Consider the following 26,090-nt stretch of genomic DNA (forward strand, 5'->3'; position numbering starts at 1 on the left):
AAGTCATCTTGGGGTAATGAGCAACTATCCTTTAATTTATTCATAAGGAAGTGAATGTCAGTGGGAAGGATAATGTTTATGGGCCATCCCCAATTGTCCTCAAGGTGGTTGTGATAGTAAACAGCTGCAGTCCAAATGGGGAAGCTATACCCATGGACTTTCAGGAACCAGCAAAATATACAACTGAATTTGAAATTAAAACTTATCATTTTAACAAAATTATATCACAACAAAGTGCCAGCAGATAGGAAAACTATTGAGATTACACCAGACCTAAGGATATCAGTTATATAGATAACACTGTACACTTCACCACCTGCAAGAATCCCTGGGACGTGACCCTAAATACACATAACAGTTGTCCAAGGAACTGAGGGTGCATGTCACAACCTGGAAATTTAGCCTTGAAACGGTCAACTATTGGTGAGGAAAGAACAAGGGAAGAGTGTCACTTTCAGCCAATGATTTTTGGTGATCCTTTGGAAGGTTACCAGTAAGTTCAAAGAAAAATGCAGCTTAAAATTCCTCTGGTACCACAACAGAATTAGGGAGCTGAAACTTTGTATACTGCAAATGTGGGAATTTCATCTACTGGGATGGTTACATGGTCCAGAAACTGAACTGGAATAGCTAGTAATACACTGTAGCTACAAGGGCAGGTCAGAGGCAGGGAATTAGGCAGCATGTCACTCACACTGACTCCCCAAAACTTCACCGTCTACAAAGCACAACACTGAAGTGTGATGTAATACTCCCCATTTGCCTGAATGAGTACAGATCCAGAAACATACAAAAAAAAGCTCAACCATCCAGGAAACAGCCACCCACCTGAAAGACCTAATTCACCACCTAGACATTCACAGCCTTAAGCACTGATGCACAAGCTATTCCACTATATTATAATTATGGTTCTTTCAGTTTCTCTAGGTCAAAAATCAGCACTATGTGCATACATGGACAATAGCGGTGAAGCTGAAAGGGTTTAGAAAAGATTTACAAGGATGTTGCCAGGGTTGGAGGGGTTGAGCTATAGGAAGAGGCTGAGTAGGCTGGGGCTGTTTTCCCTAGAGCGTAGGAGGCTGAGGGGTGACCTGAACAATGTTTAGAAAATCATGAGGAGCAGGATAGGGTGAATAGCCAAGGTGGAGAAAGTGAGGACTGCAGATGCTGGAGATCAGAGCTGAAAAATGTGTTGCTGGAAAAGTGCAGCAGGTCAGGCAGCATCCAAGGACCAGGAGACTCGACATTTCGGGCATAAGCCTGAAGAAGGGCTTATGCCCGAAACGTTGATTCTCCTGCTCCTTGGAAGCTGCACTTTTCCAGCAAAACATTTTTCAGCTCTGAATAGCCAAGGTCTTTAGTTCAGATCAGAGTGATGCTGGAAAAGCACAGGTCAGGCAGCATCCAAGGAGCAGGAAAATCAACGTTTTGGGCAAAAGCTCTTCATCAGGAACAAAACGTCAATTTTCCTGCTTCTTGGATGCTGCCTAATCTGCTGTGTTTTTCCAGCACCACTCTGATCTATAAATTCTGGTTTCCAGTATCTGCAGTCCTCACTTTTTGCCTAGCTAAGGTCTTTATCCCAGGGTAGGGGAGTTTAAAACTAGGGGACATAGAGTTATGGTGAGAGCAGAAAGATTTAAAAGGGGCCCAGGGGGTCAACATTTTCATGCTGAGGGTAGTGCTTGTATGGAATGAGCTGCCAGAGGAAGTGGTGGAGGCTGGTTTAATTACAGCATTTACAAGGCATCTGGATGGGTGTATGAATTGGAAGGGTTTAGACGGATATGGGCCAAATGTTGCCAAATGGGACTAGATTAATTTAGGATATCTGGTCGGTATGGTTGCATTGGACCAAAAGGGTCTGTTTACATGCTGTATATCTCTATGACTATAACGTAACTAAATTAGCTGATAGCAGCTTTCGGGAAGAGTTAATGATCCGACGATCAGGTTACTCTGATGTGAGGTACAAAAACAGGCTTTTAAAGCAAGTTTAGCTTTTACTTTAAATAATAAGGAATTTGAAATCTCCCAAGTGGTTTGTGAATTTCCCCGATCCATTTTAAGCGAGGAGCCCTAAACTGTCAGCCTTACTCAGCGTGCATTTGCTTTTCCATTCTGATTTTACCTGCTGTTCTGGGCCATCTCCCAATAGTCAATTCATAGCCTTGTTAATTTAGCGTGGGGGCTTTGGATTCCAGTCTCTGCCACCAGGCCTTGGCCACTCCCTTTCCCTCACTAGCCTCTCCCTCACTCACCCACCCCATGGTTTCTCATACTTTTGCAGATTTGATGTAAAATATACAAAATGTGAGCTGAGCAGGTTTCTGACTGCATCTAACATCATCATCTTTACAAACTACCTGGGTAATGGGGTCACCATTCACTGTGCTCTCTCTAAAATTGTCTGATTAATTTCAGGACTTGGAGAGGAATCTCTCTCTCAAATTGATCTAAGATTCACTCCTTACCTCTGCTGTTCATTTCTCTCCCCCAGGATGTCACTCAGCTGGTTGGCGGAGGTAGATGCATTGCACATACATTGCACCATTATAATGTCAAATACAACTAAGTCCAGACTGTACTCAACCGATTTGTAATCTCTTGGTTGCGTCAGTGTGCAAATTCTACCACTTATTTAATTCAAGCTTTTCGGAGACATACTTCCATCAGAATACCAAACCACAGAAGAGATTCAACTCCTACACACGGCTTGGTAGCAACTAACAAACATATAGCTGGAAACAGACTCTTCAGTCCAACTCGCCCATGCCGACCAAGTTCCCCCCACTGAACTAGTCCCATTTGCCTGCTTTTGACCCATATCCACATCCAGTACATATTCACTCAAAAATGAGACAAAACCATATCGCCCACGTTTTAACATTGTAAATAGAAAACAAAAATTAAATTTAAAGTTATACATTGTTACAGAATTCAGGGGCATGGCAAAAGGTTTGCTGAACAGTCATGCATAAAAGTCCACAGTGGTATAATTAGATGTTTTTTTGTTATTGCGAAATTCAGGATGCAGTGTTGATGGTCAAAATCTTGCAACTGAAAACAAATCTGAATTAGTCTGATTTGAGTGAGTGAATGTCTCAATACACGGCTGGAAATAGGAAGAAAGAATATGTAAATAGTAATCAAAAATGACAAGGTTCCCACAAGATTCATAAAGAGATAGCTTACCTTCAGTGCTTCCAAAGATAGGAAACCAAAGTGTGAAAGGAGAAGGCGAGCAGTCTGGAATTCCTGTGCGGGAGGAGGGGGGATGCATTCAGTCACTGGATCAGGGAATACGGTCTTGGACAGTCTCTCTTCACTGATCTTTTCCAGTGCATTTTCATAGAGAATTTGTTTGGCCATCAATTTCTTCAGCTTCTCATGTTGAACTTCCAGCTGCAGGAGATTTATTAGCATTATTATAATCATAGCAAAAATGCAAATCAACATTTAACTTCCATCATCTGATTGACATGCCAGAGATCTAAAAATAGCATATATTTGATTTGTCATCACCTGAGTCAAGCTCATGAAGTGATCAGTAAACAAACACCAGTTTGAACCAAAATTAACATCATTATGAAAGGCTCTCAAACTCTGATTTCCCTCATCCATTTGATTCACAACTTTTGGAAAGTTCCATATTGGGATGCAATTCCCTGCAGATCATCCATAAGACAGGAGTGGAAGGCCATTCAGCCTATCAAGTCCACTCCACCATTCAATCATGGCTGAGGAGCATTTCAACACCTCTTACCCGCACTCTCCCCAAATCCCTTAATTCCTTGCGAGATCAAGAATTTGTCAATCTCTGCCTTGAAGACATTTAATGTCCCAGCATCCACTGCGCTCCGTGGCAATGAATTCCACAGGCTCACCACTCTCTGGCTGAAAATATGTCTTCTAATTTTCGTTTTAAATTGACCCCCTCTAATTCTAAGGCTGTGCCCATGAGTCCTTGTATCCCCACCTAAAGGAAACAACTTCCCAGCATCCACCCTTTCTAAGCCAAGTATTATCTTGTAAGTTTACATTCGATCTCCCCTCAACCTTTTAAACTCGAATGAATACAATCCCAGGATCCTCAGCCGTTCACTGTATGTTAGGCCTACCATTGCAGGGATCATCCACGTGAATGTCTGCTGGACACGCTCCAGTACGTCCTTCCTGAGGTGTGGGGCCCAGAATTGGACACAGTATTCTAAATGGGGCCGAACCAGAGCTTTATAATGTCTCAGTAGCACATCGCTGCTTTTACGTTCCAACCATCAAAGGCCTTTTGGAAGTCTAAGTGGATAATATTCACTGGGTTTCCCTGGTCTAACTTACTTGTTACCTCTTCAAAGAATTCTAACAGGTTGATCAGGCACGGCCTCCCCTTTGCTAAATCCATGCTGACTTGTTCTAATCTGACCCGACACTTCCAAGAATTTAGAAATCTCATCCTTAGCGATGGATTCTAGAATTTTACCTACAACCAAATTACAAGGTTTTCTTGAGAGGAAGAAAAACATAAATAGGCTAAACGGCCTATAATTTTCCATCTTTTGTCTTGATCTTTTCTTGATGTTAAAAGGGTGTTAACAACAGCGACTTTCCAATCATCTGAGACTTTCCCTGACTCCAGTGATTTTTGAAAGATTACAACCAACGCCTCTGCTATTTCTTCAGCGACCTCCCTCAGAACTCTAGGGCTAGGCGATTTATCAATTTTTAGACCGTTTAGCTTTTCTAGCACTTTTGCTTTTGTAATGACTACCATATTCAACTCTGACCCTTGACTCTCCATTATTGTAGGGATATTACTCATGTCTTCCACTGTGAAGACCGATAAAAAGTATTTAAGTTCTTCAGCTATTTCCTTGTCTCCCATCATTAGCCTTCCTGCATCAATTTGGAGTGGCCCAATTTCTACTTTTGCCTTTCGTTTGTTTCTTATGTATTGAAATAAACCTTTGCTATCATTTCTAATATTACTGGCTAGTTATAAAACTAAGGCAATGTACTAGACTAACGAGCACACACTGAACTATATGTATAAAGCTACTTTTCAGCAGGAGGAGGACAGGGAAAAATTACATGCAAGCAAGAAATCTTACCCAGCCTTGAAGTCAGTGCTGGTACCTAAGCACTTGGGACAACCAGCATCAGAATACCAGTCAACAATCAACCAGCTTACATTAGGTTTAAAATCTAACTCCTGCACAACTTTAAGAACTTTAAACTGGAATCACCTTTACCTTCATGTCTGTACTAAACATTCTATCACATCCCATTTGAGATTATCTGTAATTGACGTCGTTTTTTTTGGGATGAGTAGGTAATAAAATTTATGTTTATCTTCCTCTCAAGAAAACCTTGTAATTTGGCTCCCACATTGTGATCTAGTTAATTCATTTCAATTAAGTTTGAAAGCTGCATGCTAAAAGGAAAAATAAATACTTGTGTGACTTCTTGGGGGAGAAGAGGGAGTCCATTCCCTCTCCTAACCTGGGTCATGCTTAAACAAGGACCATCTAGAGATCTTCCTAGATTCCAACAGCAACTTCGCTTCAAATGCATTTTAGTGAATGTTCAGTGCTTTAGCACTTCCTGAATCCGTACAGGATACAATAGAAAACAAGCCTATCTATAAAATTCATCCGATTTTCTCAATGTAACAGTGGGATCTGGATTAGCCGAGCCATTATGGCGAGTGAAGATTGCGATTCATCTTCACATTTTAAGAGCAGAATTTTTCTGAAACAATATGACATTCAAATTAAAACGTCAAATATGAAAACTGTACAAGCAGGAGGTTCCACTAAGACTGTTCAGGTAACAAGTACGAGTTCAACCCAAAATATAAATCTAGAGGCAATGGAAACTATCGAGCAAGCCTAAGTGCAGATCAGCTTGGGTTACAAAAAGCCTAATGCTGGAATCCTGCTTTAAAAAGGGCACAGGGCACAAATGGAGGCATCATTTTCTCACACTGTTGTATAGAGCTTTCTTTTGTATTTTTGATCATGGACTAAAATGGAAAAAGGGCTGTTTTAAATCCGAGCATTTTGGAAAGAATTGTTGCATTTTTAAAACTAAGTTACTGAAACCTGTTATGCACGGTGTCTATACACTGCTTCTTTTTTCAAATAGTGAGGGAAGATGTTTGTAGGCAGAATGGCGCTAGAGCATGCGCACTGAGAGAGAGAGATTTGGTTGACATGTCGATGATTGGTTTGGGCAATGGTGACCAGACATGGATACTAAAGGTCATTAGCTTGGTGATAACTGATTGGTTTCGGTGTAGTTGAACAGCTTGCAATTTCAAATAAAAATAAAAAATAAATGGAAAAGCTGCCTTTGGATTGAAAGGCAGGTTGCATGTGAGCGTCTCTCTCTGCACAGTAGCAAGAAGCAAGCCAGTTACTTTCTCCCACTATTTGCTGAGAGCTGTTGCCTTTAACCAGCAGAGGGACTGTGCACTCAGTGTACTAAACTCCCTGTGCCTTCTGCAAAGTATTGAAAGAATGTGGAGAAATGAGATTGAAGAACAAAGTCTTGGCAAGCAAAAGGAAAGCTCAACAAATCCTGTGGACTTGTGCTGTTGAAGGGGTTTTTTCCCAGCTTAGTTTTATGACTGGAGGGAAACAAACATTTTTTATTTGCGTCTGCCTGTGTGTATAGGATTTTAAGAGGCAGTTAGAATTTAACTCGTTAAAATTTCATAACTGCTTGTGATTAGAATTTACTTATTTGTAATGAATAACAATTCATTTTAAGTTCAGGAACCCGGTCAATGTTTTCTAACAGACAGGTAGTTTGGGGATTTTTCGGGCTTGGAATGAATTAATAACCTTTATGGCAACCCCAGGAATAATGGGGCTCGAGAATCAGTGTAATTTCCCAAGTTAAAGGAAGGATGAACGAGAGGGAAACAACTTCATTTGTAATTGTATAAAAGAAAACAGATAAACTCTGCCTTTAGTTACGTGAAGCTACTTACGAATAGGCTTATAGAGGCTGAGAGTGTGAAAAAATGAAGCCATGCCAGTGGGGTGGATGTTTCAGTCTGCATTATAAGGTACCAGATAGGCTTGTTTAGTGATTATAGGATTAACATTTCACAGGGCAAGCTGTTGAAATTGAATTCAATAAATCTGATAATCTGTGGGTTGGCACAGAGATAAACCACAATAAAAGGTCTGGCTTGTTAAAATCCCCAATACAACTAGCTCACTAATTCTATTGATGGAAGGGAAGCAGTTGCCTACATTTAGTCTGCCCCACTTCAGTCTAACTACAGAACTGCCTTAATATCCCAGAAAATAGCAGAGCAAGCATTCAGCAAAACACACACACACAGCAGGGATAAAGGAAGATTGAAACTAAATGTAACATTGATAGCATCAAAGAATTTGTAACTGGGAAGTTTCACCAGCTTCAGCTTAGCCTGTTGTCAGCTACTTAAATCACTTTCTGTGATGTGGAATTAATTATAATCAAGTGAGATTTGGCATGTTACTCCATGATCAGATTTTCACATTGTGAATTTTGTGGAACCGGTCAGACCTCAGATACACTGTTAATGTTTCTCTGTTATAAGCACCAGAGGGCAGCAGTACTCTTTCAGGCAAAATATTTAAAATCTTGGAGGGTTACAGAGCACCAGGATTCCACCACAATCAGAAGCTGCTGAGACTGGAGTGCCACGTTTATCCAGATTTGTTCACACATTACATAAATTTGAGAAAAACACATTTTATAAAGCACTCCATAGCAATCCTCTAATTTCTCGAAGAATGGAGTTTACACATTCCCCATATCTGCGTAGGTTTGCTCCGGGTACTCTGATTTCCACCTACAGTCAAAGAGGTGTATGTTAGGTGGACTGGTCATGCTAAATTGCCCAGAGTGTTCAGAGATGTGTATGTTAGGTACATTAGTCAGGGGAAACAGAGTAATAAGGGTAGGGGAATGGGTCTGGATGGGTTACTCTTCAGAGGGTCGGTGTGGACTTATTGGGCCAAATGGCCTGTTTCCATACTGTGGAGATTCTATGATGGAATGCTAATGCATAGCTAAGGAAATAAATATTCTAAAATGAAGAAAAAAATAACTATTTGCTTAATAGAATAGATACAAGTGCACAAATACAGGATAGGCTATTGCTTAGAGGAATGTACTTCAGCAACCTTTATATTCGTGGTTTGATATAACCATGGCACTGTTCTCTGTATAGCCCCTACACCTTGAAGTCTACACAATGGAACGCTGCACTGTGAACTCTAAAGCATGCACATATTGCCTGTGACTTGAGGATCCCCCTTTATGGCAGTAAAGGATATCGGTCTTAGGTGTGTTGACTCTGGAACTCCATATTAGATAGACAGTGATGCTTGTTACACGCCAGGCACAAGGACCAGATTCTCAATGTAACGTGGAAAGCCACACTTGGAATTGAATTCATGAAAACATCAATGGACACACCACATTTAAAATAATTTAAATGGCTACTTGGGAGTTTGGAATCAATTCACTGGTGGCCTGATAATACTCTTACCTGATCAGTAACAATCTCATGCAGATCAGGAATGCTCAGGTCAGCCTTTACAAATGGAATTTTGTCCACCTCCTCAGGGAATGGCCGATGTTTGACATTGTACTTGATTCCCACGTCATCCTTTGGTGGTGGATGAGGCTCAGGAACAAATGCCTGTGGATGACACTGCAGTTACATTACAATCGGTTTTTGTGCATGCGTTCCTCCTACCTTGCTGCAGTTCTAGTTATGATTGGCAGAAAGCAGTCTAATCACATTTCATTCCATGGTGCACCTTCCACATGTAGACTTTCCGATAGGAATGACTTGATAATATTGTGGCTCTGTTCGCCGAGCTGGGAATTTGTGTTGCAGACGTTTCGTCCCCTGTCTAGGTGACATCCTCAGTGCTTGGGAGCCTCCTGTGAAGCGCTTCTGTGATCTTTCCTCCAGCATTTGTAGTGGTTTGAATCTGTCGCTTCCGGTTGTCAGTTCCAGCTGTCCGCTGCAGTGGTCGGTATATTGGGTCCAGGTCGATGTGCTTATTGATTGAATCTGTGGATGAGTGCCATGCCTCTCGGAATTCCCTGGATGTTCTCTGTTTGGCTTGTCCTATAATAATAGTGTTGTCCCATTCGAATTCATATTGCCTGTCATCTGCGTGTGTGGCTACAAAGGATACCTGGTCGTGTCGTTTTGTGGCTAGTTGGTGTTCATGGATGCGGATCGTTAGCTGTCTTCCTGTTTGTCCTATGTAGTGTTTTGTGCAGTCCTTGCATGGGATTTTGTACACTACATTGATTTTGTTAATGCTGGGTATCGGGTCCTTCGTCCTGGTGAGTTGTTGTCTGAGAGTGGCTGTTGGTTTGTGTGCTGTTATGAGTCCTCGTGGTCGCAGTAGTCTGGCTGTCAGTTCGGAAATGCTCCTGATGTATGGTAGTGTGGCTAGTCCTTTGGGTTGTGGCATGTCCTCGTTCCGTTGTCTTTCCCTTAGGCATCTGTTGATGAAATTGCGGAGGTATCTGTTTTTGGCAAATACATTGTAAAGGTATTCTTCTTCCTCTTTTTGCAGTTCTGGTGTACTGCAGTGTGTTGTGGCCCTTTTGAATAGTGTCTTGATGCAACTTCTTTTGTGTGTGTTGGGGTGGTTGCTTTCGTAGTTTAGGACTTGGTCTGTGTGTGTGGCTTTCCTGTAAACCTTTGTGGTGAATTCTTCGTTCGGTGTTCTCTGTACCATCACGTCTAGGAATGGGAGTTGGTTGTCCTTTTCTTCCTCTCTAGTGAATCGGATTCCTGTGAGTGTGGCGTTGATGATCCGGTGTGTGTTCTCTATTTCTGTGTTTTTAATGATTACAAAGGTGTCATCCACATATCTCACCCAGAGTTTGGGTTGAATTTGCGGTAAGACTCTTCGTTCTATTCTTTGCATTACTGCTTCTGCTATGAGTCCAGAGATGGGTGAGCCAGAATGAAGGACCCAATACCCAGCATGAGCAAAACCAATGTAATGTACAAAATCCCATGCAAGGACTGCACAAAACACTACATAGGACAAACAGGAAGACAGCTAACGATCCACATCCATGAACACCAACTAGCCACAAAACGACATGACCAGCTATCCTTAGTAGCCACACACGCAGATGACAAGCAATATGAATTCAACTGGGATAACACTACTATTATAGGACAAGCCAAACAGAGAACAGCCAGGGAATTCCTAGAGGCGTGGCACTCATCCACTGATTCAATCAATAAGCACATCAACCTGGACCCAATATACCGACCACTGCAACGGACAGCTGGAACTGACAACCGGAAGCGGCAGATTCAAACCACTACAAATGCCGGAGGAAACAGCACAGAAGCGCTTCACAGGAGGCTCCCAAGCACTGAGGATGTCACCTAGACAGGGGACGAAACGTCTGCAACACAAATTCCCAGCTCGGTGAACAGAACCACAACAACGAGCACCCGAGTTACAAATCTTCTCACAAACTTTAATGACTTGATAATGATCAGAAGCAGGACAACAGGATGATTATTCCTTTTTCACTGGCGCAGATCAGATCAGTTCCAGCCCTTATGCACAGTAAAAGGGTTCTCAATGTGCAAGTTAATTAATGCAAACGTATCTTTAATTTGTCGAGAGTGTAGTGCTGGGAAAGCACAGCAGGTCAGGCAGCATCCGAGGAGCAGGAGAATCGACGCTTCGGGCATAAGTGGACCTGACGAGGGAGTCACAGAGGGAATGGTCTTTTCGGAACGCTGATAGGGGTAGGGAGGGAAATTTATTTCTGGTGGTAGGGTCCATTTGGAGGTGGCGGAAGTGGCGAAGGATGATGCATTGTATGTGGAGGTTGTGGGGTGGAAGGTGAGGACTGGGGGGTTCTGTCCTTGTTGCTTTGGGAACGCCCCAGTCCTCACTTACACCCCACCAACCTTCGCATACAACGCATCATTCTTCACCACTTCTGCCAACTCTGAACGGATCCAACCACCAGAGATAGATTTCCCTCCCCACCCGTATCAGCGTTCTGAAAAGACCATTCCCTCTGTGACTCCCTCATCAGGTCAACACCCCCCCCCTCAATCAGCCCACCCACCACTCCTGGCACCTTTCCCTGCCACCACACGAAGTGCAAAATCTGTGCCCACACCACTCCCCTCACCTCTGTCTGAGGCCCCAAGGGATCCTTCCACACCCGTCAGAAATTTACCTGTACCTCTACCAATGTCATCTACTGTATCCGTTGCTCCCGATGTGATCTCCTCTACATCAGGGAGACAGGACATCATCTTGCGGATCTTTTCAGAGAACATCTCTGGGACACCCGCACCCATCGACCCCACCGCCCTGTGGCTGAACATTTCAACTTCCCCTCCCACTCCGTTAAGTACATGCAGGTCCTGGGCCTCCTCCATCGCCAAACCATTACCACCCAATTCCTGGAGTAGGAACGCCTCATATGCTGCCTTGGGGCCCTGCAACCACACAGGATAAATATGGATTTCAACAGCTTCCTCCTCATTTCCTCTCCCTCCCACATTACCCCAACCCCAAGCCTCCAACTCAGCACCGCCCTCCGGACCCATACATCACTCCTCCCCCTGACCTATCACCCTCTCCCTCACCTTCATCCACCTATCACTTTCCCAGCTATCTTCCCCACCCCCTCCCATTTATCTCACAGCCCCGACCCACAACCCTCATTCCTGATGGAGGGCTTATGCCTGAAACATCGATTCTCCTGCTCCTTGGATGCTGCCTGACCTGCTGTGCTTTTCCAGCACCACATTCTCGATTGAGAATAAACAATTGACTTTGTTGTTCAGAGAATTGTTGCTGCATGGAGGGCTTTGTCACTAGGAGACACTTAAGCAAATATCTGAAACAGAGAAGGACAGAGGGTTTTTGGGATTAACGCTGGATTGCTCTTGCAAATTGAATGCCTGTCAGGCCAAACTACCTCCAGGCAGCTTTGAAAGATCTATAGTTGATGGATGGTGCTCTAAAGTTACACACACTGAATTGCAAACTGTTCTGACACTGTATCACCTTTACACTAGCATGTGAAATCAGATCTACAAGTTCAGTGCCGCAATCACTCCATGTGCAACTCAATGAAGAAGGAACCACATCCCATTTCTGGCAATACTTACACAAGATTTTTTTAAAAATTTACTTGTGGTACACTGGCATCACCAGCTGGCCAGTGTTTATTGCCCATCCCTTGTTGCCCTTGAGAAAGTGGTGGTGAGCTGCCTTCTATAGTCCATGTGTTGTAGGTTGACTCATAGTGCCATTAGAGAGGGAATTCCAGGATTCTGATCCAGTGGCAGTGAAGGAACGGTGATGTATTTGCAAATTAGGATGGTGAGTGGCTTGGAGGGGTACTTGTTTCCATGCATCCGCTACCCTGACTTTGTGGATGAAGTGGTCATGGGTTCGGAAAGGTTCTTTGGTGAATTTCTGCAGTGCATCTTGTAGATAGTACACACTGTTGCTACTGAGCATCAGCTGTGGGGAGAGTGAATATTTATGCATGTGGTGCCAATCAAATGTGCTGCTTTGTCCTGGATGGTGTCAAGCTTCTTGAGTGTGGTTGGAGCTGCAACCATCCAGGCAAGGGGGGAGTATTCCATCACACTCCTGACCTGTGCATGGAAGACAGTGGACAGGCTTTGGGGAGTCAGGTGGTGAGTTACACACCGCAGTATTCCTAGCCTCTGACTTGCTGTTGTAGCCACTGTGCTATGTGGTGAGTGCAGTGGATGTGGTCAATGTGGTCAGTGCAGTGGTCAATGGAAATCCCAAAAGTGTTGATATTAGGGGATTCAGTGATGGTAACACTATTGGATGTTAACAAGTGATACTTAGATTGTGTCTCTTATTGGGGTCATTGCAAAATATTTTCAAATATTACTTGCGACCTTTCAGCCCAAATGTGGATACTGTCCAGATCTTGTTGCATCTAAACATGGACTGCTTCAGTATCTGAGGAGATGTGAATGGTGCTGAATATTGCTCAATAATCAGTGAACATCCCACTTCTGACTTTATGATGGAGGGAAGATCATTGATGAAGCAGCTGAAGATGGCTAGGCTGAGGACACCACCCTGTTGTCCTGGAGCTGAGATGACTGATCTCTAACAACCATAACCATCTTCCCTAAGTGCCAGGTATGACTTCATCCCGTGGAGAACTTGCCGCAATTTCCACTGACCACAGGGGGTTTTGCCAGGGCTCCTTGATGCCACACTCAGTTGAATACAGCTTTGATTTCAAGGACTGTCACTCTCCCCTCCCCTCTGGAATTCAGCTCTTTTGTCCATGTTTGAACCAAGGCTGTAATGAGGTCAGGAGCTAAGTAGCCCTTTGGGACTCCAAACTGGGCATCACTGAGCAGGTGCTGCTTGATAGCACTGTTGATACACCTTCCATCAGTTTCCTGATGATCGAGAGAAGACTGATGGGGTGGTAATTGGCTGGGTTCGATTTGCCATTGAGTCATAGAGATGTACAGCACAGAAACAGAACCTTCAGTCCAACTCGTCCATGCCGACCAGATATCCCAACCCAATCTAGGCCCACCTGCCAACACTTGGCCCATATCCCTCCAAACCCTTCCTATTCATATACCTATCCAGATGCCTTTTAAATGCTGCAATTGTACCAGCGTGCACCACTTCCTCTGGCAGCTCGATCCATACCAGCATTTTGTGTACAGGACATACTGGGCAATTTTCCACATTGTCAGTAGATGTCAGTGTTGTAACTGTACTGGAAGACTTTTGCTACGGGAGCAGCAATTCTCAAGCATACGTTTACAGTAGGATTGCTGAAGTGTTGTCAGGGCCCTCTGCCTTTGCAGTATACAGCGCCTCCAACCAATTCTTGATATCATGCAGAGTGAACTGAATTGGTTGCCACTTTTGGCACAGGACACCACTAGCAACTCATCTGCCCTACTGTGCGCGCAGAAGCTTCAGTATATGCTAATACTGGAGTGTTCCTGTAATTCCAAAATGAACAGAAGTACAGTAGTTGTTGACTTAATTGCTTTTACCTAAAAGGTCAATTTGATTTTTCAGTAACAGCATAAATCTTAGTTGGACTGATCATGGAATAAAACATTGAGGCATCAGGTAATTTAGTATTATTGCATTGAATTCAAACCTTTTGGCTTGCTCGAGACCCCCTCGGCTGATGATACAGTTGCATGGTCCATGCATGTCTCCCAGACATTCCCCTGATCAGGACAGTAACTGAAGGGCAAGGATCTGTGGAGAAAGCAACCAAAAGACGTTCCCCAAAAAAATGTTAGGCAGCGCTTGTGTAAAACATTATTTTCCACTAGCGAAATTTTCCTTTCTCCAGTTGGCTGCCCGCCCCTTCACATGCTGCACTTAGCTTCCCATCGTTAGTATTCTGAAATATTGGTACTATTCCTCAACATTGTGGGCTATATGATAAACACAATAGGGAGGGGGAAAGCATTTTCTAAAAAGGCAACCCGTTCTCTCCTCATAGGTCCCAGAAGATGTAGGGGCTAAAAAGGGCCAACCAGCCCATTGAGTCTGCTCTGCCATTCAGTAACATCAAGGCTGATCGAATAATCCTCAACTCCATTTTCCTGCCTTTGCCCCGTAAACTTTGATTCTGTTACTGATTAAAATCTCTTTCTCTCTGTCTCAGTTGGAGTGACAGTGTATTTCCAACATTTATAGTTATTCTTCCACTTTATTTTAAAGACAGAAATTAGATACACAACCTAATGCCCTTTCATTTTTATAGAGTTGTGGACTGAATATTGAGTTTTATAAGGCCACAGTTTCTGGTGAACTGACATTTACAAATTACTTGCTGTATGGGACACCCTGAGACTAAAGCAGTGACTGGAGCAGCTGACAGCATCAGAAAACTTCCAAGCACACTGCCAATGCTTACAAGCTGTTTTAGGGTAAGACTAGCATTGATTCACAAAAGCCCAAGAGTCGATTATATCTGAGACATTGCCCTGACAGAAGAGATGACCAACATAAATCACTAAAACAATTCCCAGCAAGCAGCTGAAGGTTAAAAACTCTTCTTTTTTTGATTCTCAACATTTAATGTGTGTTTAGCTTAAAGCTGCCAGATGCTTGTGTAATGCAAACTCTGAAAATGTTCGAGGGGAAAGTGAGGACTGCAGATGCTGGAGATCAGAGCTGAAAATGTGTTGCTGGAAAAGTGCAGCAGGTCAGGCAGCATCCAAGGAGCAGGAGAATCGACATTTCAGGCATGAGCCCTTCTTCAGGAATGAGGAAAGTGTGTCCAGCAGGCTAAGATAAAAGGTAGGGAGGAGGGACTTGGGGGAGGGGCGTTGGAAATGCGATAGGTGGAAGGAGGTCAAGGTGAGGGTGATAGGCCAGAGTGGGGGTGGGGGCGGAGAGGTCAGGAAGAAGATTGCAGGTTAGGAAGGCGGTGCTGATTTCGAGGGATTTGACTGAGACAAGGTGGGAGGAGAGGAAATGAGGAAACTGGAGAAAACCGAGTTCATCCCTTGTGGTTGGAGGGTTCCTAGGTGGAAGATGAGGCGGTCTTCCTCCAACCGTCGTGTTGCTATTGTCTGACGGTGTAGGAGTCCAAGGACCTGCATGTCCTTGGTGGAGTGGGAGGGGGAATTGAAGTGTTGAGCCGCGGGGTGGTTGGGTTGGTTGGTCCTCTGGGACACCCGGACCTCCATCGCCAGACCATAGCAACACGACGGTTGGAGGAAGAGCGCCTCATCTTCGGCCTAGGAACCCTCCAACCACAAGGGATGAACTCTGACTTCTCCAGTTTCCTCATTTCTCCTCCCCCACCCCCCCCCACCTTGTCTCAGCCAAATCCCTCGAACTCAGCACCGCTTTCCTAACCTGTAATCTTCTTCCTGACCTTTCCGCCCGCACCCCCACTCCGTCCTATCACCCTCACCTTGACCTCCCTCCACCTATCGCATTTCCAACACCCCTCCCCCAAGTCCCTCCTCCCTACCTTTTATCTTAGCCCGCTGGACACAATTTCCTCATTCCTGAAGAAGGGCTCATGCCCAAAACGTCGATTTTCCTGTTCCTTGGATGCTGCCTGACCTGCTGCGCTTTTCCAGCAACACATTTTCAAACTCTGAAAACGAACAAGCTGTTTTGATAAAAGACTTGAGAGACAAGGCAACGACACAATTCAGATCTCAGAAATTAGAACTTCAAGATCAAGTTGCAAATGAAAATTACTGAGCTCAGCTCAGTGAAGGTAGCTGCCACAGGTTTCTATCGCTAAGACTGGCTGACTACAGAATTCCTGATGAAGGGCTTATGCCTGAAACGTCGACTCTCCTGCTGCTCGGATGCTGCCTGACCTGCTGTGCTTTTCCAGCACCACACTTTTTGACTGACTACACAGTAAACCAGCACTTAGAAGGAATTGTGCAACAAGGACAGGGTGGAGAGGAGGGATGGAGTTGATAAGCCTGTGGCAATGGAAGGAACCACAGAATTGTACACCTCATTGCAACAGCACTGTCTCAGAGAAAGAGCAACCTCTTAGCTCCATTTTCTTACTCTTTCCTTATGTTCTAAAATATCTCTCTCTTATGATTAGTACCTTCCCTTATGCACAGGTCTAGAAAATAATCATTTGGAATGTTCGCTGCTTTTAGTTCAACTCTGTTGCCTCCTTAATGGATCTATTTCTGTGTTAATCCTCTCGCTGTTAAGCTCAAAGAACTGCTTACTGCTGCATTTGGCAGCAACAACAGTGCTTATTGCTATCCTAGGAGACTGCTAGATTTTTGCAGTTTTCAGATTCGCACCCCCCCACCCCCAATGGTTTCAGTAAAGTAGGATTTTCATTCCTTCATTGCTTCGTTTCCTTGTATATCTATTTAGAGCTACATTTATTAAGTCTGCACTTAATCTGCATTTTCACACTGTGACCAGTGTATGTCTTTGCTTTCATCACAGATTTTATTTTTGAGCACAGCCACCATTATTTTCTTGGAATTGCTCTCTCTGAAATTATTAAGTCGAATATTGTCTTACTGCAATATTTGACTTTGAGAGTTATAAGATAGCCAGGAAGGATCTGAAGAGAGAGCTAAGAGCAGCAAGGAGGGGACATGAAAAGTCCTTAGTTGGTAGGATTAGGGAAAACTCAAAACCCAAACCCTATAAGTATGTCAGGAGTAAAAGAATGACTAGGGTAGGAAGAGATCCAGTCAAGGAAATTGCGTGTGGAGGCTGAAGAGATTGGGGAGACACTGAATGAATACTTTTCGTCAGTATTCACTCAGGAACAGGACATTGTTGCCGATGTTAATACTGAGTCACAATTAATTAGAATGGACGGCTTTGAGGTATGAAGGGAAGAGGTGTTGAAAATTCTGGAAAGGGTGAAAAGAGATAAGTCCCCTGGGCCTGATGGCATTTATCCTAGGATTCTCTGGGAAGCAAGGGAGGAGATTGCAGAGCCATTGGCCTCAATTTTTATGTCCTCGTTGTCTACAGGAATAGTGCCAGAGGACTGGAGGCTAGCAAACGTGGTTCCCTTGTTCAAGAAGGGGAGTAGGGATAATCCTAGTAACTATAGGCCAGTGAGTCTCACTTCTGTTGTGGGCAAAGTCTTAGAGAGAATTGTAAGGGATAGGATTTATGAACATCTGGATAGGAATAATGTGATCAAAGATAGTCAGCATGGTTTTGTGAAGGGCAGGTCGTGCCTCACAAACCTTACTGAATTCTTTGAGAAGGTGACTAAGGAGGTGGACGAGGGTAAAGTGGTAGATGTGGAGTATATGGATTTTAGTAAGGCGTTTGATAAGGTTCCCCATGGTAGGCTACTGCAAAACATACGGAGGTGAGTTGGAGGTTTGGATTAGGAATTGGCTCTCTGGAAGAAGACAGAGGGTAGTAGTTGATGGAAAAGGTTCATCTTGGAGTGCAGTTACTAGTGGTGTTCCGCAAGGATCTGTTTTGGGACCATTGCTGTTTGTCATTTTTATAAATGACCTGGAGGAAGGGCTAGAAGGTTGGGTGAGCAAGTTTGCGGATGATACGAAAGTCGGTGGAGTTGTTGACAGTGAGGAAGGATGTGGCAGGTTACAGCAGGATATAGATAAGCTGCAGATCTGGGCAGAAAGGTGGCAAATGGAGTTCAATGTAGCTAAGTGTGAAGTCATTCACTTTGGTAGGAGTAACAAAAAGATGGGGTACTGGGCTAATGGTCGGATACTTGGTAGTGTGGATGAGCAGAGGGATCTTGGTGTCCATGTACACTGATCTCTGAAAGTTGCCACCCAGGTAAATGGTGCAGTGAAGAAGGCATATGGCGTACTGGCTTTTATTGGTAGAGGAATTGAGTTCCAGAGTCCTGAGGTCATGTTGCAGTTGTACAAGACTCTGGTGCTGCCGCATCTGGAGTATAGTGTGACGTTTTGGTCGCCATACTATAGGAAGGATGTGGAGGCACTGGAACGGGTGCAGAGGAGGTTTACCAGGATGTTGTCTGGTATGGTAGGAAGATCGTATGAGGAAAGGCCGAGGCACTTGGGGCTGTTTTCATTGGAGAAAAGAAGGTTTAGGGGTGATTTGATAGAGGTGTACAAGACGATTAGGGGTTTAGATAGGGTTGACCAAGAGAACCTTTTTCCACGTATGGAGTCAGCTATTACGAGGGGGCATAGCTTTAAATTAAGGGGTGGTAGGTATAGGACAGATGTTAGGGGTAGATTCTTTATTCAGTGAGTCATGAGTTCATGGAATGCCCTGCCAGTAGCAGTGGTGGATTCTCCCTCTTTATGGGCATTTAAACGGGCATTGGATAGACATATGGAGGATAGTGGGCTAGTGTAGGTTAGGTGGGCTTAGATCGGCGCAACATCGAGGGCCAAAGGGCCTGTAATGCGCTGTATTCTTCTATGTTCTATGCATTGGTTCATTACAAATTCTGTTAAGAGTTAATCATGACTGAGCACTGGCACCCAGGGATATTACTACATTGACTTCCATTGTGCTGCCACAGTTTTTTTTTAAGATTCCCTACAGTATGGAAACAGGCCCTTTGGCCCAACAAGTCCACACCGACCCTCCAAAGAGTAACCCACCCAGATCCATTTCCTTCTGACGAATGCAGCTCACACTACGGGCAATTTAGCATGGCCAATTCACCTGACCTGCACATCTTTGGACAGTGGGAAGAAACCAGAGCACCTGGAGGAAACCCACGCAGACACTGAGAGAATGTGCAAACTCCACACAGACAGTTGCCCAAGGCTGGAATCGAACCTGGGATCCTGGTGCTGTGAGGCAGCAGTGCTAACCACTGAGCCACCGTGCTACCAGTCTCTTATAATTACAAAGTTGAGATAGAAGTTGGATCTTGTGCTCTCCAGTGCAGTGGGCCCATAGAAGGCCATGAACCAATTCAGACCTTGAAGAGTTTGGACTAAGTTGGTTAAAATAGTCTTAAAGAAAGATCTTTAAGCTTCTACCAATGTCAGGGTTGAGTTACAAAGAGCAATAGGCATTGTTTTTGAGTAACTGAAATCCCTGCTCCCTAGCAAATCATAAATACAAAGCACTGGATTAGAAAGAGATTGTGAACTCACTCTGATCATTGCCCAGTGGCTGCTCTAACATTGCTAAGATGATGCTGTTATCCAAGACAAAGTACCGGAAATGGTTCTTGCTGGTTGAGGTCAGCCTGGAGTACTTGATTAGTGTTTCTTCATTGAGAAGACTGCATGGTGAGGCAGGGCCACTTGGAGAAGGGAATGCTCCGAGCAACTGCATTATACTTAAAACAAAAAAAAAATCAATAATATCCATTATATCTTTATATACACACACCCATTTGAAAAGCAGCATACAAGTTAATAGAAATCTACATTAATAAAAAAACTTAACCTTAAGCAGCCAGCATAGTCAGCAAAATTCAGGTCTCTTTGGTCTGACTGATCTCATCTATTTTTAGCTCTTCTATTAAGACATAGAAAATAACAACAATCAGAAAGAACTTGCATTTATATTTGAACCTAGTCTTTCCTTAGGATGTCACAAAGAACTTCTCAACTAACAAAATGTTTCTGAAGTGCAGTCACTAATGTAGCACAAAATTGTGTCAGTTGTAGGAGGTGGCCATTCAGCCCATCACAACTATGCCAACTCTCTCATCCAACATCTCACTTACTGCTATTGTCCTGTTTCCTCCACTTAACCCCCGAGCCTCTTCCTATTCAGACAGCAGTCTAATTCCCTTCAATTGGCGTAGGGAATACAGTAATATTGGGAAACGCAGCACTCAATGTTTATCAATCGAAATGAAATTTTTCTCCTTTGAAAATTTTTCATGTAGAATGTGGTTGTCAGTGGCAAGACCAGCACATACTGGTCCCATTGCACCCATCAAGCCACTGGATAGAAGGCTTGATAGAATATTTCATATTTTCATAGTTTTATTTGCCAGAGTGCTGTTCTAGTTTGGGACTGAGATTAAGGAAGGGTGATGGCATTCCTTCTCGAAAGAATATCAGAGAATCACTTTGGTTAATTCAGGGCAATATTGCCCAAATTAATTCTACGTCTTACCATGTCAGTGTAGCCTCAGCAGCATCCTTTACTCTCATTGAAGCAGGGTTTGGTTCTTTATCTCCCTTGTACCGCACCTCCTGATCGCTGGTTTTAGACTTGCTCCCCGAGATTCCCAGTTCAACAATCTCCAGCACCTCTATCAGACAATCCTAAGGAAGCATGAAGATTCTTAGACTGAAAGAGACAGTCTTCCTAAATTAAGTCAACCTCGTGCACTTCTCACTCAATCTCTTAAATGGACCAGATTAAATTTTCAGTAAAGGGTGTTGATGTAAGGCACATTACTTTGATTATTCCCTTCATCTAATGTCAAAGTTCTAATCTTTGTTCCGACTGTACAGTAGGATGAAGTTTCACTTGTGATTTTCTAGCAAATCTGGGACATCTTTTGGCTTTTGAACTTACGAGTGTAACACTGAATAACAAATCCCCAACTCAAGATGATGATGGTTGGTTTGAAGAAGCAGAGCTGAGATGAGAAAGGGGAGAATGAAGGGCAGGAAAGACTCAACACATCAAACTACTGTTAAAGCCCACAGTAAGATATGCAAACCAAACATACCTTTTCATTTAGCATATCCGGATGCTCTGAGAGCCAGACACAGAGACACTGGAAGGCTGCAACAATCATAGAGTGTAGATCTCGGGAATGAAATGGAGCCGGTCTGCTACACTGGTGCACAATGTAACTGCACACTGAACTAACTGCACGCTTTCGGTCTGTTGAATCCACGCTCACTTTTACCTGTTTTAAAGAACAAATCATTTACATCCATTTTGGAGATCATGAAAAGGATTGCAAGAAAGATCAGCAAAAGGAGGCTGAAGTTGGTGAAGCTGTAAAGGAAAATCTATGTAAATAAAAATGTTTCTTCAGGCTTTTTAAAATCTAGAAAAAGCAATGAGAATGAGCCTAATCCTCTGCAGCAGCTGGTAACTGGCATGGCCATGCGATAGGATGTCCTTCTTGATTGCACAGGCAGCAACTGCTGAATAAGGTACTTCAAGGGGGCTGATGACCCAAGAAAGGAGAGGCCCGTCACTAAACCCAGACAGCTACACACCCTGTATAAACCCTCAAACCCACAGTCATACTGGCTTTCGGCAAAATGTCATTTAAACCTGGTGAAATGGTCCCTTTATCAGCTGAATCTTCAAATTTGCTGCTCACCTTGTGGTGGGAAGCCTGTCTGAAGCCATTTTTACTGTCAGTCAAGTTCTCAGAGTGGGTCATGGTGAGGAGTGATCAGGAAAGGAGCACACTCCACTTTCCATCATGGTGCCACCATGTGGGGCTTGCAAACCTCTCTCCAAAAAGATCTGAAACAATATTGTTTTGAATTAACCCAACTGATTCCAGTTGCTGAGTTGAGTGCATTTTGATTTCGCCCCCTTTCTTGCTTCCTCACCTAGGAAAATTTAGGAGAATTCTGTCCATTTGCTCATTTTAATTGCTTTATTTAGATTTCAAAAACAGCTCTAGCAATATTGTGAAACTCAATGCCACCATAAACATGCCAGCCCACTTGACTGGCACCCTAGCTTTTAGATGCCCACAGAAAGTAACTTAAGTTTTGCCTTCTGACCTATAAAGGAATTCATTCATCACATTTCTATTTTGTGTCTTCAATTTTCTCTCAGATTTCCTTCTGGATTTGAGTCAAATTGAAACATGCACCTTTTATCTTTTGTGTATGACAGATTGGTGGATTTAAAAACTGCTCAAAGTCCTCATGTTCCCAGAGATCCAAAATGATCATTTGTGCAAACCAGCGCAAATTATCTGAAGGAATTTATCACATGCAGAATTCAGATATATAACTATTGTGCATTACTGAGATGTGCTATTCTGGATCACCTCACAATTTTAATGTGCTGAAAAACCTTGTTTTAAGAAAATGTTCTTGACACCGTAAGAATGTGGATATCTTGTGAACTGGGCAGAACTTATTTGAATGTTTTGAGTGTACAACCTACAGACCCAGTATTTCACCGGCATGGAAATTCATTTAACATATTACTCATTTGTATGATAGGCAGAACATCACTTTGGCTTGATGGGAGCATCATATTAGTAGTAGCTTAAAAAGATAGTTTTACCTATTGCTCATATTTTGAGAAGTATCAACAGAAAACTATCTTGAATTTTTTTTGCACAACTCAAACCCTCTCATTTTTTGGATCTCAAAGAGCAACATCATAACCAGCAATTCTCTACAATTTGAAGACACTTCAACTAAAAGACTCCTTTTACCTAACAACTCTCTGAATCTTTCCACTTATAACAATAGCTTGTTTAATATGTTCGAGTGGTCAGCTGTGTCCACACTCAGTTGGTTTGTTAAATTAAGTATAAAATGAAAATAAAATTTAAGCACCACTGTACCTTGGCTAACCCAGAGAGCAATTCAAGTGCTGCCAACGAGATGCTCATGTCCTGTCTCCATTGGGAGTTCAGTCGCTGTGTCACCAAATGGATACTGCGAATCAGTAGTCCCGATGCTGTATCTGTATGAAGAGCTATGATATAACCCCAATACCACACACCACGGGGAGGGAAAACAACTAGGCATTAGTAACTACAAGCAAAGCAATCAAAACAAGCACAAACTCACCACCCATGCAGTAAAGAACAATCAAAAAGGAAAACTGCTCCATCCCAGTAGCAATGAGGCTGTGTCGATTTGGTAGTCATTAACAACAGTATTAGAATGAAAGAACTCAAGTCTTCATATCAACAATGTGGGACAAAGTGTAACATTTTACAGACCAATTTTGCATCAAATAGCACAGATGGAAAGATAAATGCAACTTGCAGGGCTGTTTTGGATAAACATAATCTTTTTGTCACAAAAAAAAAAGCTTTTCCATCCAGTGTTCAAGAGCTCAAAGGCCCGAAAATGCATCTGATTGAAGATGGCCAAAATCATATTAATTACCCCCACTTTTTCACCTAAACGATTACATAGAATGATTTAATACTGTAGGAATGAGTTGTTAACAGTGAAACAAGGGGTGGGGAATTTTGTGGAAATTGAAGGGTACAGATAAAGTATTTCAAAAGTTGAGCAACAATCATATTAATAAGGGAATAGGCACCCAGTTCCAGGATACGAGCCTGGCTAATAAACTAATAATAAAAAGACTTTGTTTTATAATGAGAATGATCCGTCCCTAAGCCAAATCATGGGCCAAACACTCCACTATAATCATTGTCTGACAGAATCTTAGCTCCTAGAAATAAAGTGAGAATTCAGTGCAGGAACATAGGAACTGGAGGAAGCCAATCACTCCTCAAATTTGATCCGGATCTTGCATGATTTGCATTACAATTCTTATCTTTGGGAATTTCAAAACACAAACTGTTATTCTCAGCAATGTGACCAGTTACAATGGAAGTGATGCTATGACCAGAAAAGGTATCTTGCAGTTGTTCACAACCACTATTCCTCTTCAGATTTCCTATGAAGGAGTTTACTCATCTGCCTGTTCCTTCGGGGCATAGTTTCACAGGTGGCCAATATTTATGTCTTTGAGAAGGAAATTTGACTATGGAGAACATCATAACAGAATTAGGCATTTAAGCTATATTGAACAGATTGTTGGGCTGTTACTGGTAGAATGGGATGAAATGGCCTAAAGGATGATCATCATGGAGTCTAATTACAAGCTGCACTCCTCCACTGCAACAATGCACCAATTCAAAAAAAATTAGACTTTGGCTAAATTATTATATGCTTTTCACTGGACAGCTCCAATGAAATGTACCAAATATCCCAATCAGAATGCTAGCAGACATTTTCTACCCAATAATAATAGGGAATTGGAAGTAAAACAATTGTCCTAAATGACAGTGATTGTATATTGTTTATATGTAGACTTGTGTGAACAAGTAGAAGAACCATCAAGGTACTGTTCAGTAACAACACAGCAAATGATCATGATAATTTGAATATATGTTTCTGATATATATCAATAATAAATCTTTGAAGTGTTTCATAACAGATTTAAAGATCAAGACAATATGTTTTAGAAACAATTCTACAATGGAAGGGCTACACTTGCTTTAAAAACTTTATTTTCAGGGATATGGTGGGAAGGCTTGCAATGTTAAAATTTAAAATTCCCCCTTTTGCTTGATGGTTAGTAAGTTCCTTTCTAAATAAGGATATATCAAAAATATACCAGTATCAGAACTCTCAAAGGGAGAAGGGAGATTTGAAAATCTTGATATCCAGTGGATCATGCTAGTTTACATTACTACCAGACTTCTATCAATGGGGCATTGTATCACGCACAGTCGGCAACTATAACAAAGCGTGTCGGATTGAAACGGGAGATGTCGGCTCTGGCATTATACGTTGTGCCATACACACAAGAATTAGGAATAGGGCATTCAGCCTTGATTAATTGTTGTCACTTTATCATAATCCAATGCTTAACTTTATATCAAAGGGACTGTTTTGGTTGTATAGGTGGAAATGGATATGCTGGGCGCAGGTTAATGAATCCAATGTAGTCCCACACTATGGTGGGAAATGCTTCCAAACAGTTGATGACAAACATTTGTGAAAAACATTCCAGTTTGGTGTAAGTATTTCACACTGCACATATGTGAAAGATTTGGACAGGAAGGCAATGCCTTCAAACACAGCATGCAAAGGATGTGTGTTCCCAGCAGCAAATTATTCCTGGAATTGCAGTTGGAATTGCCATGGAAAGGTGCAGTCTCAGGGAATTCTGATCTGATCAAATTTTGTTTTTGTTGAAGGGATAGCACGAGATGAACATTGCGAAAGTTTTATCGTTGCATATCTTGATTTTTTATGGATGCAAAACATTTGCTGCCCTCTCACTTTAGGTTTTATTTTTCACACCAACTTGGAAAGGCCGTTTGGGCATTCAGATGGAATGCAATCGCAGTTAGGCCTGATATAAGTACCATCCAGTTAGACCAGGCACAAACCAATAAGCACATAAACATGTATACACACATTTCCAGCTACAGCCAGTACGTGCACGTGCATGCTTATGTATTTTCAACTAGTTCTGGTACAAGTGCATGTACAGATATACATATGCACCCTTGTTGGGGGATACTAATTAGAAACAGGAGTCCAAGCAGATTTTGCCCTATGCATCCCAGAAAAATCAGATCAATTTTGTCCTCCTTCATTGCGTTTGAACTGCTTGAGGGAGAAGGGGTGGGGGGTGGAGGTCTTGTGGTACACTGGTAATCTCTCTACCTCTGGGCCAGAAGGTTCACAAACCTCACTTACCCCTGAGGTGTGTCATAATAAGTTGATTAAAATCTCATGCCAGGAACTCTCAAACCTGAATTCAGCTAATGACCAAATCATGGGAACACACAGACAAAATGACATTTATATTTCAACTTGAATTCCTGTGGTTCATAAAAGTCAATGGAATCTGTATTGAAACACCTTAAGT

The 26,090-nt window shown here is 42.7% G+C and overlaps 1 protein-coding gene across 11 annotated transcripts in view; it reads right to left on the reverse strand.

The window, feature by feature from the left end:
• The window catches only part of ralgapb (Ral GTPase activating protein non-catalytic subunit beta), a 132,587-nt gene that overhangs the window by 23,172 nt on the left and 83,325 nt on the right, over positions 1-26,090 (reverse strand). For 7 of the 11 annotated variants that reach the window (XR_011954539.1, XM_072556120.1, XM_072556119.1 and 4 more), the window contains 7 exons: positions 23,026-23,159; positions 21,202-21,384; positions 20,637-20,788; positions 19,658-19,845; positions 14,212-14,315; positions 8,552-8,716; positions 3,196-3,405 (listed from right to left, as the gene is read on the reverse strand). Coding sequence is in view for 10 of the 11 variants with exons in the window: in XM_072556120.1 (XP_072412221.1) it covers positions 3,196-3,405; positions 8,552-8,716; positions 14,212-14,315; positions 19,658-19,845; positions 20,637-20,788; positions 21,202-21,384; positions 23,026-23,159 (1,136 nt within the window). In the remaining variant the exon portion in view is untranslated. The remainder of the gene's footprint in view (positions 1-3,195; positions 3,406-8,551; positions 8,717-14,211; positions 14,316-19,657; positions 19,846-20,636; positions 20,789-21,201; positions 21,385-23,025; positions 23,160-26,090) is intronic. The other 4 variants (XM_072556118.1, XM_072556114.1, XM_072556121.1 and 1 more) reach the window with 3 other exon arrangements.

The sequence above is a fragment of the Chiloscyllium punctatum genome, chromosome 37, assembly GCF_047496795.1.
Source record: "Chiloscyllium punctatum isolate Juve2018m chromosome 37, sChiPun1.3, whole genome shotgun sequence".
Classification (NCBI taxonomy): domain Eukaryota; kingdom Metazoa; phylum Chordata; class Chondrichthyes; order Orectolobiformes; family Hemiscylliidae; genus Chiloscyllium; species Chiloscyllium punctatum.